This window comes from Gymnodraco acuticeps, unplaced genomic scaffold (genome assembly GCF_902827175.1).
Source record: "Gymnodraco acuticeps unplaced genomic scaffold, fGymAcu1.1, whole genome shotgun sequence".
Classification (NCBI taxonomy): Eukaryota; Metazoa; Chordata; class Actinopteri; order Perciformes; family Bathydraconidae; genus Gymnodraco; species Gymnodraco acuticeps.
The window spans coordinates 314,692-336,754 of record NW_022991435.1 but is presented as its reverse complement, the minus strand read 5'-3'; the positions used below and the strand labels follow the sequence as shown (position 1 = coordinate 336,754).

Below are 22,063 nucleotides of genomic sequence, written 5' to 3'. Positions count from 1 at the left end.
ATGCATGGGCATGCACTTGGCCTTTATTTCTCAGGCCACAGCCATGATGACTGTGGGTGTGTCAGTTGGCAGGTAGACAAGTTTAAAGTCTAAGCTGTGTGTGTGTGTGTGTGTGTGTGTGTGTGTGTGTGTGTGTGTGTGTGTGTGTGTGTGTGTGTGTGTGTGTGTGTGTGTGTGTGTGTGTGTGTGTGTGTGTGTGTGTGTGTGTGTGTGTGTGTGTGTGTGTGTGAGAAGTTGAACTGTCGTCTATGGGGGACTGTGTTACCAATCCTTTTTTATGACATGGACAGCAGTGTGTCTGGGTAAACAGGGACCTGCTTCTGGGTTCAAACAAGGGCGCTCCTTGATTGCACTCCAGCCCCTAAACGCACACCGCATTCGTTTATGTACATAGAGTGCATTACTTAATGTGTGTATCTGTGTGTACCAGGGTGTATTGCCAACCACCCTGTCCTGGGATGGGTGTGGCCTGAAGTAAATGAGGCAAAAACCAGACTGAGCGGGAAATCAAGTAGAAGGCGCAACCAAGATGGGAGGAGAATGAAAACAGGCAGCGGTGGACTAGACTAGAATAGGCTTGCATAAAATTAAAGTGGGATGGTACACTACTTATAAGCTGGCAGTTTATCCATGTGTGGGTGGAGTAGAGCTGCAGTGTTACAGTTCAATTACTGTAGAGAGTAACCTATATTATTTCAGACACATTCTAGTAGAAGATAATGAGGCAGGAATTAGCTTGCTTGCTTCTGGAACCTGAGCTGACTATTATACTCAAATCTGATTAAGAATGCTTTAGAGAACTCGAGTGATTAGCGAAGGTTACTTCCTCAACATAACGTTTAATGCTTCTTCTTGCAGTTTAGTCAGATACACTGCACCACACTTTTCCACCTGTCTCATCAGTTTTTCTGTCAGCCTTTACAATATGAGAGCAGATATTTAGCTGCATATAGGAATTGTTTGTGCGGATTCAGAATCAGTGTCTGTTTAGAAGTGAATCATTAATGGTTACAACGGTACATTTAAATCAGGGAATTATGGCAGCCGCTATCCTTCTCCAAATATTTACCCCGCGTCGACATAGCTGAGCCATCTCTGCTGCACCAACCAGAAACACAGACAACGGAAAGGGCTCTGAGGTTAGAGCCTGGGTCTGAGGCCACTGAACACCCACGCATGCATGTTCATTCTAAGCGCACAGAGACATGCACACACACACACACACCAGCACTTAGTTTCAATTCTATGGCCTAGATGAAAACTTGGTTCTGATTAATTGCCCTGCTTGGGGGTCTATCATCCACATCTGATTACTACCATGAACATCTTCCCATGAAAAATGGTGATTTAACTCTTTTTGCTATTTCTGGTACTCGTTTAGTCCCTGCTCTAATTTGCTCGGCATGGATGGAACAAGCGTGGTTTAGTGCAGGACAATTATGAGTGTGTGATCTCTGCATGTGCATCTAGTGTGTCTTTTCATGTATGTGTGTGTGTGTGCACCATATAAAAAGGAGGCCAGAGAAAGAGAGAGAGAGAGAGTGAGATAGAGAGAGAGAGTGAGATAGAGTGAGATAGAGAGAGAGAGAGAGAGAGAGAGAGAGTGAGATAGAGTGAGATAGAGAGAGTGAGAGAGAGAGAGATAGAGTGAGATAGAGAGAGAGAGAGAGAGAGAGAGAGAGGAGAGAGGAGGAGAGAGAGAGAGAGAGAGAGAGAGGAGAGAGGTTGTTGGGGAAATGACTGGGTTTGGGTGTGACCTGCTCAGCTATGCACTGGTGATCATGTGAGACCTGTTCTAATTATACACTTCTCAAGAAGAAGGCCGATCCTCTCTCATGGGCAGAAAGTGTATGCACATGTGTCCAAGAGGGTGCAGTGTGTGTGTGTGTGTGTGTGTGTGTGTGTGTGTGTGTGTGTGTGTGTGTGTGTGTGTGGTGTGTGTGTGTGTGTGTGTGTGTGTGTGTGTGTGTGTGTGTGTGTGTGTGTGTGTGTGGGGGGGGGGATTTGTGTAACTCAAGTAAATTAAGAATTTGCTCTATTTTAACCACCTATCCGGTGCAAAAGTAGAGTAGGCCATGTGATTTTTCTGTGTGGGTTTGTGGGTCTAGGCAAGAGGAAAACCTTAATGTGGTGAATGTGTCCATGTTTGTATTTAAGTCCTTATCTTCTGGTGTTTATGTGCGAATAACAACCTTTGCTTCTGTTTTATCTCTTTCTCTCTCATACTTCTGCTGTTTCTGCTACGGGTTTCAGAGACCTGCACTGTTTTTCATTTACCAGTGGAAAAAATGGGCCGTACAGTATAAAAAACTATCCCCCATCTCCATTAATACACAAGTCCTAGTGGAAAATGAACGTAAACTACCTAAAATAGGTCCCTTGGTTCCTTCAAACCAGCCTACATATATATGCCAGCTCTAATGTTCCAGTGGCTGACCTTTACCTCAGCATGAATAACAATTTAAAAACATGTCCTGATCCTTGTGCCTTTAGATAGAAAGCTCTCCCTAATAATCGGCTAAACTCAGGGTTTGTTTAAAACCTGTTTGATCTGTGACTTTACGATGTTGTAACGTTGAAGATCTCTGGAGTTTAGTAGAATAACAGTGGCAATCTCACCCAATAATAATAAGGGCCAAACTACGAAAATGGGGCTCAAGATGTAATAAACAAGAATGACTTAATCTGGCTTGTAATTTTGACAATCACACACACAGGCGTTAGCGTTCGCACATTGTGAGGAAACTTGGGGCGAGTTCAGCCTGGGCTTGACAATGTTCCTCTGTCCACATCTGGCTGTAAACACTGTTCTCCGAGTCGACTCACACACGCTGTCCTCATCCTAACCCTGCTCTGTTCACACACTGCCAGTGGCCACGAGTCACCAATACAGCGGCGGAATACAAACAGAAGTAAATCAAAAACACACACACAGCCAAACCTGAGTGTTTGTGTGTCAATGCTGGAAACTTTGGGCTGAGGTCCGCCTATCTCTAGAGATCTCGTGCTCCGATAAAAAGACAGATTGTGAAAGAGAGCGAGAGAATGAAAAAGAGCTGTTTGCTTTACTGCCTTCCTGCTGCTGCCTAAAAATGGAAAATGACTGCATGCGGTGCCCCAAATCTGCCCCTAACTTCACTCTAAAACACACACGCATGTAGAGAGACACAAACACCCCCCCCCCCTCTAACTGCCCCTAGGCCACTGTACAGGAAGTGGTTTGACTGAGCGAGATCTACACGGTGACGCCATTGCCTCGTGCGTCTCGAGCTGTTGAAACGCGTTGTGCTCAGGGCATCCATATGAGTTTGTACATGTGACAGCCGACTCATCTGAGTTTTGCTGTTCAAACATTGGCACAGAGCGGTGTTTTTCACTTCCAAAGAGTGTGCTGGTTTAGTCTTCAGTGTTTATGTACAGTGTAATCAGTCGGAAATGTGACTGACTCCTAAATGACTGCTAAAATAAGAAGTAGTAAACACCCGCCAAAACACTTCAGCCTGTCCTAGAGAATACCACAGTGCAGTGTTACAACGCCTGACTTCTGCTTCCTGGATCCAAAAAAGCAGAAACTCCACCCCCTACTCCCCCTCTGTACGCTTGGTCACATGTTCCAGTCACCTGACCAGAAATAGGTGGGACCAAGGAGAGCACATGCTGTGGCCAGATGGCAGCATGATGTAGAAACTGTAGACAACGGCTATTTCCAGTTTGTAACTCCATATATTCACTCAAACGGCCTGTCAGACAGAACATGCTTTCTCTTATCTGTGGCCAATCTGTCTGAGAGCAGACCTCCAGACTCCCTGTTCACCACTTCTCCTTTCTTACCTTGAGTGAGTCGAAGCAAGCGATGACCCGTCCGTTGTCCACCTGACAGCTCTTGGCCGGATGAGCGAACTTGCACTCCTGGTCCGAGCGTGAGCATGTGCCCCTCTGGAACTCCCTACATACCTCCAGGGTCAGCCACTTTGTGTCACGGATGTGTGCCATGCTCATAGCCATGGCGACACGCGGCTAAAGGTTATGCTGAGTTGAAATCTGGTCTAGCGTAGATAAAGTACTTCTTGTGTTTTAATCCACAACTTATAGGTCTTTTTTAGTTTATTTGTTGACAAGTCTGTGATAGGTGTTTGTGACGTTGAATGAAACCTTTCAAATACACTTCCTGTTGATTGAGCGAGGTTGTTTCCAGAGTGAAATGTTGCAGGACGAATGGTATTAGTTAAGTTTTCCTGATCAATCAATCACAGAAGAAGTGTTTGTATCCAGGTGATGACTTAGCCTAACGATGAAGGTGCCACTCTTGGCCCGACCTTGCTTGCTCAGCGATCCCAACTAAAACATTCACAAGCCGAGGAGGCAAGCGCAAGAAGCCGAGAGCCCTCTGGTTGTGTGCAGTGGAGCAGGCAACGGAGGTGATAGTCTGGGTGTAGCCTGCTACAGGGTTGTGTGGAGGCTTAGAGGGTTGAAGGCGAAGGTTTAAAAGGCAAGGTGGGTGAGATGCTGCGCTGGCCTGGTGGTGATGGGCTGCTGTAGTAAGGCTGGTCAGCGGGCCGTCAGGTGAGGAGAGCTGAGGCTGGAGCCCGGCGGCGAGGAGTTGGTGATGTTGGTGGTGATGGTGGTGGGTGAACGAGCAGGTCGGAGCGTATGCTGAGAGGTGGGTGTGGCCGCTGTCCTTACACTCGTTGTATTGTGGCAGCAAGCGTGCGAGGCGGGGGGGGAGGGTTGGGCTTCAGCTGTAGAAGCAGGTCGAAGCTGCAGCAGACATCAGGGAAGGCACTTCCTCTGGGGAGAGATAGAAACGAGGGAAAGAAAGATTAGATTGATGATGAGATCTAAAGAAAACGTTCAGGTTTATCTTTCATAGGAGGTTCTGACATGCAGTATATTTTATCTGCCGCTAAGTTATGCAGCTCTGGGCATAAATAATATGTAAAAATGTCAGAAATGCAGGGGTGTCAGCTTAAACAAATAAAACTTTCACCCGCCCTGCACTCTAAACACACATGGTGCGCACACGCTCATCACGCCACGCCAAACACACACTCACACAGAAATGCACAAAGCAGCTATTCACAACTTTAAACATCTCCTGGTTAATGCAGGAAAATCTGATCAAATCCTCTGTCACTTACAGTCGAGTACAGCAAAGCCGGCCATTGCAAATGTGTTTAGAGGTGGGAGAAAGCAAGAGACTGAAAGCAGAGGGGAAGTTGAGGCAGGGCAGAAGGGAGAAGAGGTTAGTCATTTCCCTTCTTGCGAAGCGGTATGAGAGTGGGGACCAATGAGAGTTTGCAGAGTTGCAGCAACATTCTGGGCTGAGCGCCAGGTGAGAGCAGGGGGAGGAGCAACGAGGAGGCTGACCTGCATGCTGCTGGATGAAGAGAAAGCGAGACAGGCTGAACTAATCACTATTTCTAAGACTACCTGATTTATCTGCAAAGATGATATGTTTCTTCAAACCAGCAAGATCCCCGATGATATTGTTCTCCATTAACTCGAGCATTTCTGAATAAATAACACCACCATGAACACTGCGGTGATCATCTCAGACAGAAATGAACTGCCTGCTGGGATAATAGCATGTGTAGTTCAAATGATAAAATAAAATAATCCATTGGTTTTCTTTCAGGGAATTTGAATGATGGTTCCCCGTGGGCTCTTATCGCACTGGCAGGGTAACTCACCACACCCTGTATAGAGAAATCGCTTTTCCCAAAACAGCATTTGCACCTTCAGCAATGATATGAAACCGCGTCTTACTTTACAGCACTGCAACACTGCAACACACTATATCAGAGCCCTGCAGCAGTACAGCCCAGGTCATAATGAGCCAGCAACATGGATATATGTTACAGAGGGAAGGAGGGGAAACTGCTCCGTTTCACCTTGAATGACCCCAAAGCTAGCAAAAGTAGCATAACTGCTCGAAACGACCTTTGGAGTGCAAGCATAATCAAAACACATACCCTACGACAGCCCTACCCCCATAACACACACATGCACAGGTGCACACACACAGCCTATGAGCTTCCATATCATGCACTTAATAGCGGAGAGTAAAATAAATACACTTTTCGACACAATTTTAACAGAAAATACTTGCTATATGTGAGCAATCATTTTTTTGGTCAGTTTTAAAAAACATTTTTGACTTTGGGCTTGATTGAATGTTTTGGAATAAGATTTCATTTTTTTTATTTTAATTTCTGTAAAAATGTGGAGTCAGCCTATACTAATCTTACTGTGTAACCCTGTATGCCCCAAGGACCTGTCATTTACTGCTGATGTTACATGTGTTTATTGCTACAACTCAGACTGATGGGGCTGATGGCAACACACTTTTATTACACAAACATACGTTCAAATAAGTTCAGGTGCATTCTGAACAGACTCAACTCAAGCCAAAGCTGGACTTGAACTCATTTAGTGGGGTAGAAATATGTATTATAACATGTTTAAAAGGTACCATGGGCCTGTATTCAATTAAATGAGAAAATGTGATGAGTTCATGCATGAAAACACCCTTCTTTGTCTGTATGGCTTCCTAATCGGTTTCTATGGTTTCTGTTAGTCAGATGAGCACATATTTGTGAGAGTGAGAGACAATCTAGAACGGAGTAAGACAGTGCCAGATTGATAATGAGCGCTCATTATGATCCATCATGTCTGGACATGGGTGTCCCACTCATATTGATTTCTGCAGCGCCATGGTCTTTCTTGTCAGTATGCCACTCCCTCGATGTAATTCCACTTTGCTTGTCTGTGTTCCCTGTCTCCAAGGCATCCGTTTCAAATAGATTGATGTTGAAAACAAACTTCTTCTTCTCTATAACCAGGAGGCGTGTGGCGCAGTGGGTTGTGCGTTGGTGTTCGGCTCAGGTTCAAACCCCATTGCAGTCAGCATGTCGTTGTGTCCCTGGGCAAGACACTTCAACCCAAATTGCTCCTGTGGGGATTATCCACAGAATTGAGTATGTAAATCGCTTTGGATAAAAGCGCCTAACAAGTAATGTAATGTAATAACTAGGGCTGTCAAACGATTACAATTTTTAATCAGATTAATCACAGTTTAAACATGTATTAATCATGATTAATCACCGTTCGAAATATGTCCAAAATATGCCATTTCTTTATGTATATTGTTGTGGGAATGGAAAGATAAATGAAAGAAGGCGGATATATCAATTTAACATACAGTATGTTTATTATAACATTGTTCTGTGTGTCAAAATGAAAGACAGCCCACACACCTATCAATCATCAAACCGTGGGGTCTTATTTCATTACGTGTTGATTTCTATCAACACGTAATGTTGTATCGATGTATATAGAGACGCAGCAAAAGTATTCTCCGTCGGGACTTCCTGCAACAACACCACACCGTTATCTTGATTCTGATTGGCCAGAAGACATTATCAAAGATGTTCTTTTGAGAAGACGATCACTACGTGACAAAAGTTTTCAAAACCGTCTCTAGTCTTCGGTATTTCCAGACAAGTGGCTACTGAAATCAATCTTACAAACTGCTGTCTGTGCAATTTACTCCGCGCGAGTTGGCGGACTTTATTTTGCTTACTTTAACATCATTTTCCAAGGTGGGGCTAAGCCATTTCTTGGTATGGCTGTAGCCTACCCCAGCCATACCCTGGCGCTGCCACTGGTGGCATGTATGGGGCGGGCCATTCTGCACATGCGTTAAATGCGTTAAATATTTTAACGCAATTAATTTAAAAAATGAATTACCGCCGTTAACGCGATAATTTTGACAGCATTAGTACTAACCAAAGAACAGTTTTTTTAACCAGCGGATCCCACTCTACTTTGTTCTCCCTGATGTGTCCACCCCCCCAACTCCATCCATGCCCTCAATGTGACTGTCTGGCCGACGTTCTCTTCCAGCACTCCCTGAGACTCCAAGGTCTTGCAAGCTGGTGCAAGGTCAACCACACTGGAGAAAGGGAAGATGATGAGAGAGAGGGGAGAAAAGAGAGGGAGAGAAAGAGAGAGCAACCGTATGCTTCCTATCACCCTTCAGGACACGTGGCAGAAACATTAAATGGCTGCAAGAAGAAGGAAGTGTGTGTTTCCAATATGAGCCCATCACCATCAGCTTACGGCCATGTGACTCTAGCATATGCCTCAACAGCACAAACGGTTTCCGGCATAAAAAGTAAACCTGCCCGACTTTCTCTTGGTTATGAGTCACAAAACAAATCTGTTCACGACGCGTCAGAGACGCTGTTGAAGTACACTCCTCACCTCAACGGAAAGCGCCAACTGCGCATTACTGTCAATGATTTGCACGGTGGGCTGTGATGGATGGCACATTATGAGGTAGTTCTTTTTTTAAAACAGAGTGATATTTTTTTTGTTAAGGCATGTCTCAATTGATGAAAAAAGTTAGATCAATCAAAGAGACACGCTTGTTTTGAAGTTGTCATGTGAATAACAAAAAGGTGTGGTTCACAGTCATGTCAACACTTATTGTTTAAAATTGGACATGTGGCACATTATGCAGCATATCTTGATATCAAAGATCATTAGTTATCGGAGGATCTGCTATTCTCATAGGAATCTAGAAAGTTACTAGTATCAGGTTAGGAATGTTTCCCATAAACCTGCTGACAAACAAAATGAACCGAAGAAGTAAACCCATTGCTTGAGGCAATAACTCATAGTGGTTTACTGATGCAGTAAGCACATGCTTGTTATATTGCAAGGTCTTCTAAGGCTACCCTTAGAAAACAAAACTCGTATCCGAACCTCCTATAGAAGGGAGCGTCCTTCTCTAATGGTTTGCTGCTGTTCAGTAAAAGGAGTGGTTTCAGCATATTGACAGAGGTGGATTCAGGGTGACAGTGTGCTGAGGCAGGTCATCTCAGTGGAGGACGTTGGAGGAAATGCAACACCCCGGACCTCGCTCCTGCTGCTACATGTGCTCAGAATATAGCATGTCAATATTGCCCTCACTGACCTTAGCACATACAGTGCGTACTGTATATGGACACGTGAGGAGGATGTACTCCTCGCTGCTTCTTCATGCTTTAACGTTCTGACACACACACACTTTCTCGTTTGTGAAGAGATTGCACCACGTATGGGTCTGCATAAAATGAGGGCTAGAGCAACAACACATTGAATTATAAAATATGATGCGTACACTCTATCTATCTATCATTTATTTCAGAGTGTGAGTAGAAGCTAAGGATAAAAAGAGTTCACATGGAGAGCAAGGGTGTTGGAAAAATAAAAACTCTGTTAATTCTTGCTAATTTGAGTACCATTATTGTTATTGACCTCCTTTTAGCCATTAGCATCAAGGCGTCGTATTCTCTCAGCAATGAGTTAAATTCACTCATTTATCTACAGATTAAATAGCGTGGTTTCTGAAAGGGTGTTTTAGGCTAGCAACGCACAACAAACAATGCCTATTGATTCTTCCGAGAGAAAACCATTGGAGACTATTAGATCTCTTGTATAGAATACATGGACAGAGCTTTTGACACACACACACACCACACAAACACCCAAATGCAAACATATACAAACACACAAACATCTTTTTGTCCTGAGAGAGGGTATTCTTAAGCTGTGGTGAATATCCGACTGTGTGTGCAACACTGCATCTTTCTGTGTGGGTATGTGTGAGAGTGTGTGTGAGTGAGTGTGTGTGTGTGTGTGTGTCTGCATGTGTGTCTGTGCGCGCACGTAAGGATGTGGTTAAGTCAAGGGGCGATGAGGATAATGTCTGGCATTATGGTTTAATGAGTGGCTCATTGGCTCACATTTATGCTATCTATGTCCACGTGCTGGGAGATAGTCAGGCTGCTTTCCACATGTGCAGAAAGGTTGAGAAACATCGAAATAAATTATAGGGGGAAAAAAGCGAATACAGAAGATGAAAGATTTTACGAGTACTATAATAATGTGTGTCATATGTCATGACCTTAGCAATTGCCAATTAAACACCTGTGGGAAATTTGTATCAAGTTCATTTTATAGGAGAAAATGTCTTGGAGGAATGGTGTTCATCTCTCCAGAGTTTAGAGACGTGTAAAATCCATGGCATGTTTAATTGAAGCAGTTCTGGTCGATCATGTTGGCCTTTTGCAGTTTATTTAGTTTTTCCCCTTTTTATTTTTTTCCCATTTGTATAGAAGTCTCGCTTAACCCTTGGATGCACGAGTGACTGGACCCTACACTCTTCCATAAGTGGGTCAAAAAGGATCTGCATTAGAATAATATGTGTTTGTATGCCATTTTTGTCATTTTGGTTAAGAAAAATGACTTGTATAATATTTACTATTATATTTTGGTTCACACTAGAAATATTTTATATTTAATTTTTCACTATTTAGAATTTTAGACATTTTTTTTACATTTTGAAAAAATACGTTTTGCCATAGGATTCCATAGAAAATGCATGCGGGTCATTTTTGACCCACTTATGGAAGCTTGGGGTAGTAATACAAAAACTACAATTTCTTAAAATGTAAATACAAATTTTGAATGGCATGATATCCAAAACATGTTTTTTGAGGAATAGCTGGAATATGAAATGATTAAAAAAAATGTAATTATGAAGATACTTCAAGAAAACCACCTCACTGGATCAAAAAAGACCCACTTATGCATCTAAGGGTTAACCTAGTTGCTCTCCCATAATACAAACCTATATATTTATATTACACTATGAAATAAATATTATACATTTAAATTAGCTTAGACCTTAATGACATTGTTGGACCTATCAATCTATCGTATTATTTAGAATTCCTTGGTGTCAAAAGATGTCATAAATAAAGTGTGTCTAGTGGTTTTGGCATACTTTATTAGACATGGTGGTTTAGCTTCTTTATTGGTGTATTACATGCAAACCATTTTATCGTCTGCAATAGTAATCTATATTTAAATAGTCAATCATTTTCATAAAGAACAGGCCTCATCAACTGGCTTGTGTTATAGTGGGTCCAATACATCGAGGCAAACCGACCCAGTGCCGCCACACGTATAGAAACAGAGGCAAGCTAGAAAGAGACTGAGCGAAAGAGTGTCATATTGAGGCAGGGGTGTGTTATTAAATGTAACATATATCTCTGCTTCAGAGACGGAGAGGTTTAAGATGTCAAGGCAGGAGCTGATGCAACTGCGGTGAAGAAAAACAAGGACAGGCTTGTGTTGACACGTGTATCTCTGGACACAACAACAAAGAAATAACCAGACATTTATTACTGGCTCCACGAAAGTCAGCTTCAACGTACTGCTCGCCCTGCTTATTATCACTGTTGTGTGCTTCATACTGCTGAACACTCGGTGTGTTTCCTTTATACTGCAATATCTGATAAACAATCATTACTGAAGGCCTGAATAGAAGAAAAAAAAAGGTCAACACCATGGCAAGTTAACAGCTCAAATGTGTCTCTGACAGGGGTCGCGTCAGTTCATTTGAATTTAGCTTGGATTAAGTTAAGTGAAGGGTTTCCTACGCAGACAGAGCTGTGTCAAACTGTTACTCAGAGGGGCTGAAATGTGGTCATAACACAGTAGGAGCATACAGAGAAGCCCTCGTGTAATAAAGGCTTAACCTGTTAGCGCAGATTCAGCCATGCACGTAATCCTGTCTGTGGGGCATTCCCTAGATCAGGGGCTACACACATAAATGCAGGGTAGTTTGCACCTAAAGTCAGACACACACACATATACAATAATACCCAGAGAGAGCCATGTCATCTTTGACATTATTAGCCATGGTATTTTCATTGACAACAACAGCACGTTCCTCAGGCTCCTGTTCGACAGAAATGGATAGTCTACCAGCAGCAGAGGGATGAAGTCTCAACAATGCAATCTGCCACACATCTGTCTGTGTTGCGCATGCTTGCATGTGTGTACAGACTTTGTGTGTGTGTGTGTGCTACTGTCTGAGCCACCCTGAGTCCCTCTTAGTCACAAAAACAACATTCCTCCTCATAGCCCCAACCACGGACACACCACCAAGAGGAAACCCAGAGAGGGCGAGGGGGAGGAGGGCAGAGGTGGCAGCGAGAGGGACAAAGGAGAGGGGATAAAGTTTAGAGCTCTGACAAGCCTCTGAAATAAACACTATATGTATTTTACCTGAATTGTGTCCTGCTGTTTTCAGAGTTTTTGGAATGTTCCAAAATAAGTAATGCCTGCCAACACTTGATATGTTTCTGACTAATAGCCAGACAGAATCGCACGTAAGAAAGCACTTTCAGTCTGTTCACCTTAGAATGATCCAGACAAGCTTAACCTAACTCCTTACAGAGTTAAACATTACAGGGTAAGAAAAACATTACAGGGCAATCTCAATGTAACCCCCAAAGCCTTAATAAAGTACAACACGACTTACTTTCATTCCAGTCCAGACATCGACAAGTAAAATCCCTCCATTTACTGGGTCTCCTTCTCCCTGTCTCTCTAGTTATTGCCCCTCTTTCCTTCTGTCTTCAACTTTCTTCCTCTCTCTCAAGTACTCCCCCTCTGTCAGACGCATGAAAACACTCACTTAGTCACACACACACATACACACACACACACAAAAACACACACACACACACTCCCACAGACAGAGTCACCCTCTCACACACACTCTCTCTCCTCCCGCGACCCGGAATGCTTGGCAAGATTCGACTGTACTGAAATACTGTGCTCACCATATAAGGTAGCAGCAGCTTCGCATGTCACACGTAATTTACATGCAGCGGGGCGGGAGTTTTGCCTTACATACGTAGAAACACACATGCAAAACCATGCTTCACCCGTTAGGCTGACGCAGCAAAGGGAGGGAAGTGGGACGAAGAGAATCACCTGTTACATTCTCGTGTTAACTAAGCCCTGCAGGATCACTCCCAACCTGTCCAATGTTGAGTCAGATGGAGGGGAATGAAAGCTGAGTGGGCGATCATTGATCCTCTCCACTGCTTCCTGGAACAACCATGGCACTCCAAACACACACACACACACATACCAGCACATTTCCTTGCTAACTAGCGCTCCCCTCAGGAAGTAGCTATTGTGTGACTGTCTGCTTTGAGCCAAGAATGTGTCTTATTGTGTGTCTGTGTGTGTACGTGCATGTGTGAGACTGACTTTAGTCTATAAAACAAGCTTGTAACAAACCAATGGTGAACCCGAGGGACCCACCAGACGCAACCCGCACACACACACACACACACCACACACACACACACACACACACACACAACACACCCGACACACACACACACACACGACACCACACACACACTACACATCACACCACACACCACACACACACACAACACACACACACACACACAACACACACACACACACACCCACACACACACACACCACACACACACACACACACACACAACACACACACACACCACACACACACACACACACACACTAAAGCATGTTCCAATGCACAGAATGACACTTTGGAAAGTAAAAGCTGCAGCACACACAGGAGGAAATATCTAGATAAACCAATGAGACCAGGAGGAGGGTTATGAACCAAGCTCTTACCTCTCACATTGCTCTCAAGCTTGTGTGTGTTTGCTTCCGTGTGTTGATAGGCTCTGTGTTTATGCGTGTGTTCAGACAGGCCGCGACAGCAGACCCCCAGGCACCGGCTGGACCATTCTCAGGCAGGCAGGCAGAGAGCAGCAAGGCAGAGCGACTGGCAGAAGACAGGCAAGCGAGTGAGCGAGTGAATCAGCAGCGAATGAGTAGAGGAAGCTGTGCGGAGCCGAGCGCCAGAGAGAGAGAGAGAGGAGTGTTTGTCTCTGTGTGTGTGTGTGTGTGTGTGTGTGTGTGTGTGTGTGTGTGTGGTGTGTGGTGTGTGTGTGTGTGTGTGTGTGTGTGTGTGTGTGTGTGTGTGTGTGTGTGGTGTGTGGTGTGTGTGTGTGTGTGTGTGTGTGTGTGTGTGTGTGTGGGTACGTTGCAGTGTTGGCTGTGTGCGCTAGTGTCTCCCCTCCCCTGTCTCTTGAAGTGGATGTGTGCTGGGCTGTGTCTCTACTGACTTCCAGCCTCTGGATAGATATCCGTCTGCTGCCCGAGGAAAGTGCTGCTCGCTGGGTGGCAGTAGCAACAGCTGTGGAGGAGGAGGAGGGAGAAGAAGAGGAGGAGGAGGGAGCCTACAGATCCTGCAGTCCCCTCTCCCACCCTCTCTTCCTCACTAAAGGCTGGCCACGCCCCCCTTAAAACAACACCAGGAAGTAGTGGTTCACTTGCAGCAACACTGCCCTTGCCTATCCAATGAGGCTGAGGAAGGAGAGAGGGAAGTGGAAGGAGAAGAGGAAACATTGGGAAGGCACAGGAAAAAAGATTAAGAAACTGAAAAAAAGGGAAGTTAGTAACAGGATGAAGATAGAATCGAGGAAAGGCCATGCAAGGTGAGGAAGGGCATCAGAAATGGGAGCTGGGTTTAGTTGTTACATATTAACAGAGAAGAAAGACAGATAAGGAGAAAAACAGCAGTTGGAAAGAATGAACAGATTAAGGGATGTGGAGGAAGTAATTAAGGAAAGAAGGGAGTTTACAACTAATTTAGTCAAACTTCTATCAGGTGTCCCCCTTTTGCTGTGGCATGCAGCCCTCAGACGCCTCAGCACAGCCTCACATTAACAGCTCTTGCCTGCACCATAAAAGCAGGACACATGGAACTGCACTAAATCTAAATGAACTACGCTAGTAAGTGGCTATACATCCAGAATAACACCGAGCGTGTAAATACTGGCTATTAAAAAGATGCAGACCAGTGCAGTTTGGTTGCAGGTCAGCAACATATTTCAAAAGAAAAAAAGGCTAACCCAGCCAACACTGAGGCAACTGCTGCTGCCATATTTCCTGTATTGTCGTTGACTCAAGGCTTCTGCCGCCACAACCCTGTGCTTCCAGGGGAAAGCCAGGGAGGCTAAAGGAGCCTCCAAGAATGTGATGCTGCAATATCCGGTAGCCATGGAGATAGTGGCCTTGGCATCTGCAGGATTCTTTACAGGTTTTGAGCAGTGTGCTGAGGCCAAGTTTTCTGTCTGGTATAATGTCCATGACTCACTTCATTTGATTGTGATCAAGGAGAAAGTGCATTCATTACGCCGCCTAAACTAAAAACAGCTATTCAATTTTTACTTTTCCAAAGAATGCAAATTCCAATCATTGCAAGTGTTTCTACTGAGATTGCACCTGCGTCCATATTCTCATGTAAGAAACATTTCTTTCTTTCTGGTGTATTTGCCAAAAGATGGATAACCCTGAAAGAAAAATCCATCAATGCTGTGTAAAACTGTGACACCTGCCTATGCCTTTCTTCTATCATTTTCTATCGCTGCAACTCTCTGTTCAATAAAAAGCGGGTGATAAGTCATCTCTAATTCACACAGCAGGCCCTTAAACCCTGGGTGACAATCTGTGGTAGAGCCCAGCCGCAGTGCTAACCATTTACCTTGTCAATGTTCTGGGGCAGTGTACCTCTGAACTCAGACAGACTAAATAACGTGTTGAATACCCCCAGACAAAAGGAAGACGTCATAGCAGGCCGTAGCACTAGTGTGCTGAGGTGATCAAATGTTGATAGACAGTGCTATCATTGGCTACAACAGCAAAGTGCATGCCTCGATCTATTTCCAACTGCCGTTCATTAGTGATGGAAGGAGATCTATTTCCAACTATGAAGACAGCCCTGCTACACAAACAGTATGACTTTTACATTAGCAGAGCAATCCGTTTGACTGCCAATCAATGGAAGCAGCAGGTCGCTCTAACCGACGAATGGAGTTTTCGTTGAGCCATAATGAAGAAACATGGTGATTGATGGTGATTGGCTCAATAGGAGACACATTAGCAACGCCTCCAAAGTTTTGGGCTTTCTGTGAAACTCAGACTCTGAAGTGGAATTTCCCCTCTTCTTCTGCAGCTGAGTGTGAGCCAGTGCTTCTGCTCCTTTCTTTCGCTGCATCTGTTTCCTCTGCCATGCTGGTCCATATTTCTCATTCTCTATATTTTCTCTATGAGCCTGTTTTCACCCAAGCAACCTGCCTATTTGTCCGAACTCGAAAAGTTCTTATCCCCCTACACTAATGAGAGGTTTGATTACAGAGCCAAGCTTTGAAGATACCAGATGGTTTTCTCATTGAGTTCCATGAGTTTTTTAATGCATTTAAGCTGATCAAGTGTACAGCAGGAGACGGTTTCTCCTTTTTCTATTTCTATCTTTATCAGTCATACACTTTAACTTCCTGCTCCATACGTCTTGTGTCTTGCAGATAAGAGGATGGTGTGACCGTTGTTCTCTATAGAAGATCAATGAGGCCATAGAGCTGATTAGGTATGAGCGAAGCGCACCAGAAATCAACTTCCTTGGTGTTGAGCAAACTGTTCACATGCATAACCAACTGAAAACAGGAAGAGGTGTGTGTGTGTGTGTGTACGTGGCCTAGTTAAAGGGGAATTCCAACCATTTTACACATTAAGATCAGTGAGCTAGTCATGGGTGAAAAAATAAAGTAGTACATTTCTGAAAAGTAGCAAGTAAAAGAGTCGTTTGACACAGAAACTCGGAATATTCTAGAAACTCTCTCACACACTTCATCCGTCACAAATAACCGTAAACCAACACAGTCTGGCATGGCTGACCCCATCTGCCTCTGTAAAGCCATCAGATCCTAACCCCTCACCTTCGTCCACCCTGATATTCGCTCCCTCCTCCCTGATGAATGCAACTTTCCACCTTAAGCTTCCCTATCATCTCAGCGCTCTGCTATTTCCCAGCCGTCTGTAAATGACACTGGCTGGCTGATGTGAACTCTCACTCCACCGAGGAAATGTTCCAGAGCCTGTGTGTGCCAAACTTTGACGGCTCATCTATCACCAAGGCCGCAAATACACATTACACCCCCATTACAGACCATCACAGCAACAACTGCAACAGTACACAGTCTTGCGGAAAAGGCCCGCAGCTTGGAGATGCATTCAACGTCTGCCGTTTCACAATAATTTATTTTGGAGGGTGCCGAATGAGAAAGCAAAGTAGTGCTTTGAAGACACTAAAAACAATATGTTTTGCGTTTTACTTTAGAATACACTGGGAGCATCCCTCGTAAACCAAAAGTGCAGAAATATGCTATATATTTCCAAAAACTTACAAGTGGGAGAAATTGTAAATGTGTATGTGGTTAAAGCAAGTCATTTATAGTGTGCATATTTGCAGACATTTCCCTGCTGCATACTTGTGGTCTTCGCTCAACTTCTATCCACTTTGACGCAGTAAAGGGAAGCAGGTGCAATTCAAGCTGTCACGTTTGAAATACAGAGAAGAAATAGCACACTGTCTTGTCCCCATCTGACACCATTGTGTGTGTGTGTGTGTGTGTGTGTGTGTGTGTGTGTGTGTGTGTGTGTGTGTGTGTGTGTGTGTGTGTTTCCAAGCTTGAAGCTTATCTTGAAGATAAAATGCAAACGAATGGAACCACCCTTTGCAAAGAGGCCTTTCACTCCAGCATTCAGTCCTTTCTCTGTGTAAATGCAACCCGCAGATACACTGCTGCACATGTCAAAGAAACTCTCCTTACATCCCAAACCTCTTACAAACTCTAACTCTATGCCAAGTTGTATAGTGGGGAACATTATAGCAAATATTGGCTTTCCTAGAGTTGATCAAACTTACGTCTTTGCAAAGTAGCGTAAAAAATTAGTCCGTTTACACAAAGAAATCCTCACAAATAACCCAACTCTGTAAACACTGTATAAAACCAAAAGTCATTGAACCTTAGTTATCCAGAAAGTGATTTTAGAACCAGCTTACCTGTGTGTCTGTCTATCGCTGAGGCGCCACTGGGACAGAGGAAGTCACTTCAACACAGGTCACACTGACGCAATGCACTATGGGATGCACCCCTTCATTTGTCTCTTCCTCTACCCATCTCACTCGTCTCTCTCACTCTCATAATAGCACCTTCTGCTTGGCAACGGCCATACCACAAATGTGGTCATGTTTGCAGCGAACCATCACTGCGCAACATCAAGTCTCCATGACAACCACTCCTTATCTAATTTGCATCTTCTGCTTGCATTATCTACTGGAGCCAAATATGGTCGCTTTGTTTTTCCCCCCGCCTCTCTCTGCATCCCCTTTTTATAACTTCCTCTTTCGCTTCATTTTCTCATCTCTCTGTACTTAGCGGCTAATGCATATGCACACAAATGCAGCCTGTGAGTGTGAAAAGAGGAAGTGCCTCTGACATTAGACAGTTTGCAGCATAAAAGATAAGCACTGCAATAGCTTTTCAAATCAGGAAGTGGAGTGTTGTAGAGGCTGCTGTTGAGGACTTTAAAGGAAGGAGGACTGCAGTATGTTATCACAATCCTCCCATGGCAGGTACATCGTCACAACATTTCACTTACCCCCTGAGTTCTTTTCCTGTGGACTCGATTTGGACATTTGGCCTCCTCCTACTCCTTTTTCTCCCCAAAGGACTGCGTCTATCAAACTATGTTGAACCAGGCCCCAGGAGCCCACACATACAGCAACACTCAGCAGCACTCAGCACCTGTCTCCGACTGCAAGCCAGAGAAAGAGACGCGGTCAATCACACTGGACAGTGCAGCAAAGAGAAAAGAGCAGTGGAGAGTGGGAGGCAGACCAGCTTTTTATCAGCAGAAAAATACATACAGAGCCGACGCTGTGCTACACGTCACATGATGGCTCACTTTGTTGAATATAATCATTATGAAGTCAAATGTGGAAATGTGTATAATATTTACCATAAACAAGTTGCAGCCTCTGTCTCATGCCCATGTTGTTCAAATAAGTGACCACATGGTAATATTTTTGACAATGTTAGGGACGATATTTCTGGCATTTGGCTGCATAAAGATACATACAAACATTCTTTCCATCCTTATATACATCAAGGTTGTTAAAGGATTCAGGTTAAAAAAATGTTGAAGGTTTTATATAATATAATATTGTATTGTATTATATTTATATTACTTACAATAGCTAAAGCGTAGTTGTTGCCAACGAAAATCTTAAGTCCCAGGCTCGTGCAACAACACGTAAGATATAAAAAATAAAATACGAGGAAGCAAAATAGTCCAATCAAATTCTTAAATGTACCGCCTCACCATTGGATGCCTTCACCATTTAGTTATGGTGAAGGCATTACTATTATAACCTAAACATTTTGTGAATAATTTCCATTGAGAAACATCCGTCTTTACCGTAGGACTATTTTGATAGAGAAGAACACAGGACTGACAGAGAGCTCGTCACATGGTGCAACAACAACCTGAAGCTCAGCAAAACATCTTGTGATGGACTACCAGAGGAACAAGAAGCCCCCCGCTACCATGTCCTCCAGGGAGAGGAAGTGAGCAGAGTCGACTCATACAAGTACCCCAAATCAACAGTAAACTGTTTTTAAAAATCTTTGATTTGACTTGCCTTTGTTAAGCTTTGTTGTTCTGCTGTTTGTCTACTAGTGTGAGAAACAAATAACTAAGTCAAATGTGTGTATGTGTTCACTAAATGATGCCAATAAACCTGATTCTGATAGATTTACAAATTATGTCAAAAAACGTGTATAGTAAGGTCCAAATACCCTTTTCCTTTCATAACCAAATTCTTCTCGGTTCATCCTTGATTTCATGTAGAAGTTTGTGCAATATTTGTAAAGTTACCTTGAGGGCAGTTACTGAGATGTATTATGGGACAGGTGGACATTTCTCATAATAACTGTGCGCAGTAACTCTGTCACACACTATTGTGTTTAGCTTTCACCACTTTTCATTTCCTTATTGTGTTTTTTTTCTTGTGCAAAAATGTATACTTTTACCTTTTTAGGCCTCCCGAAATCCTAAGAGGAAACTGTCTGAGAAAAGAAGTCCACACTGACACTACTGCTTCATCTTAAGGAGTCACAAGTCAAAAAGACCCCCTTATATACAGCAATATAGCAGCTTTATCTTTGCTAAAACTAATAGAGTATATTTTTCTGTTTGTTGACAGTTATTGTACTACTGCTAAATGTTATCTGGTTATGATTTATGATGGTAAAAAGGCTAAACATCCAATAACCTTTAAGGTAATTCATGTCTTTACCACATATTCAGAATATTATCTGGAGATGCAACCTCTCATTGCAAGCTTTCTAGACATATGATTCCTCCACGTGGCCTTAACCTACCCCGGCAGTATCTGGAGAAGCTCTGAGGAAGCATCAGAGGCCCAGAGCGCCAGGCGGCATCTCCTCCTCTGGGCTGCTGAGGCTCTGGGGATTGGAAGTCAATGAAACCAGGCCTAATTTAGCCTCTGCTGCTCCACGAGCCAGCTGGAATCAGAGTGGGACTCCTTCCCTTTTTAGGGCTCCCTGGATACTGTTGTCTGCAAGTGGCACTTCAGCATTCCTCGCCACACTAAGGACCGAGAGAGAGACAGAGAGAAAGATGACAGCCAAAATGTGTTTTATAGACGCTGCATTATAATTGTTATAAAGGTCTAAAAGTAATAAACTTGCACTGTGGGATCTATGAAAATGTTTTCCATGCAGTTTTTTTATTTCTATGCAAAGTCTTTATATTACTCACACTGTAAACCTATTTTAAATGCCATTTTGACACTTTCAGTCACTTTCACTGTCACAGCAACTACCCCTAACGTCACACCAGTAATTAGGCATGAGAGGAGGACGATTCAGAGAGTCTGTACTTACACAATCCACTCAGCGTGGCCATGACACCATATCATGTTATCTTTAATATCCTGCATCTGCACTGAAACAAGATGCTGTCGGCCAGGAAGTGTATCTTTTCTCCATCGTGATCAGCTGATTTTCATGTGACAGACAGAAAGGAGGAGAGAGGGAGAGAAAGAAAAAAGGGAGAGAGATGGGTTATCACTCGTCTTCCACTTACACACATACAGTACAGTAGTATTCTATTTTAATGTCTACGTTTAAACATTGATACATTTCCTCTGATTTTAAACTGATTCAATTGCATGCAACCAATTGCTCAAATCATTTTACAACAGGAAAATGAAATGTGTTGGTGTTTTTTAGATAACAAAACCAAATGGTTCCGGGCTGGGCAGCGGTTCTCATGAGAATGATAGACATGACGCTGTTTATTAACCGTGGCAGCCCAAGTATTTAAAATAAATGGATTAGATGAGGATTACTCATTGAGCCTCCACTCCCTTCCCATCCTTGTGTTTTCTAGGTATGATATGACTACACTTTTATTATATAACACAGTAATCACATAAGCCATGATATGGAATACACAATAGGATTATCTATGGTGGAGAGACTCGTCTTCACCCCCCACTTCCTATGGGGAACAAACAAATACATGGCTGCCGCACAAAGACAGATGGCTGCCACTTGTATTCCAAGTGTGTGGAATAACCCGGGAAAAGATGATTCAAACTGTCACAATCCCATTAGTCTCGTCAAGGTCCCTAACTGACCAACCTGCGTAATGAGGAGATAACGGCTAGAGCAATATCCATTATTAACTGTTTTAATAACGATAATTAGTCATGTCCCTTGTGTCATGGACGACTACTAATTAAATTAACCCCCCCTTGCAAGATTTGGATTTGAGAATTCTTAAAGGAATATAGTGTGTTATTTTGTCTTAAGCTCTGAATCAACTTCTAAGATGGTTGTTGAGATCGGTTTATCCTGACTCTTGGATATAAGACTCCAGCCTTTTCACCTCCATATAAAGTGCAGGTATATCTTTGCAGCTCCTTGGAAATCCTTCTGACATCATTTATTAGAAGGATGAGCTCAGTAACTGTTTTTACTTCAACATGTAATCAGATTAAAACTTAAGGCTATAAGTGACATCTATTTATCCTTACATTAGTCTTCTGGTGGTATTTCATTTGTAATTGTCAGTATACAGATGATAGTGATACACAAGTCTAATAAACACGAAATCAGGAATCTGAGTGGGTTGTCTCGACCATGTTTAGTCATGTGATAGTCTTTCAAGTAAATATCTATTATTATAGTAGTTAAGGTTTACATTAGTCTTTTAA

General features: G+C 43.3%; 1 protein-coding gene across 13 annotated transcripts in view; it reads right to left on the bottom strand.

Moving 5' to 3' along the window:
• LOC117532724 (muscleblind-like protein 1) overlaps positions 1–18,634 on the bottom strand; it is a 42,664-nt gene extending 24,030 nt beyond the window's left edge. For 6 of the 13 annotated variants that reach the window (XM_034196165.1, XM_034196171.1, XM_034196174.1 and 3 more), the window contains exons 1-2: positions 12,380–12,670; positions 3,832–4,788 (exon numbers count right to left, since the gene is read on the bottom strand). In XM_034196165.1, coding sequence (XP_034052056.1) covers positions 3,832–4,005 — 174 coding nt within the window. In that variant the 5' untranslated portion in view covers positions 4,006–4,788; positions 12,380–12,670. Of the gene's footprint in view, positions 1–3,831; positions 4,789–5,138; positions 5,267–12,379; positions 12,674–13,542; positions 13,810–17,818; positions 17,972–18,417 lie in introns of those variants that run through there. The other 7 variants (XM_034196169.1, XM_034196166.1, XM_034196168.1 and 4 more) reach the window with 7 other exon arrangements.
• Between the last annotated feature and the right edge of the window lie 3,429 nt (positions 18,635–22,063).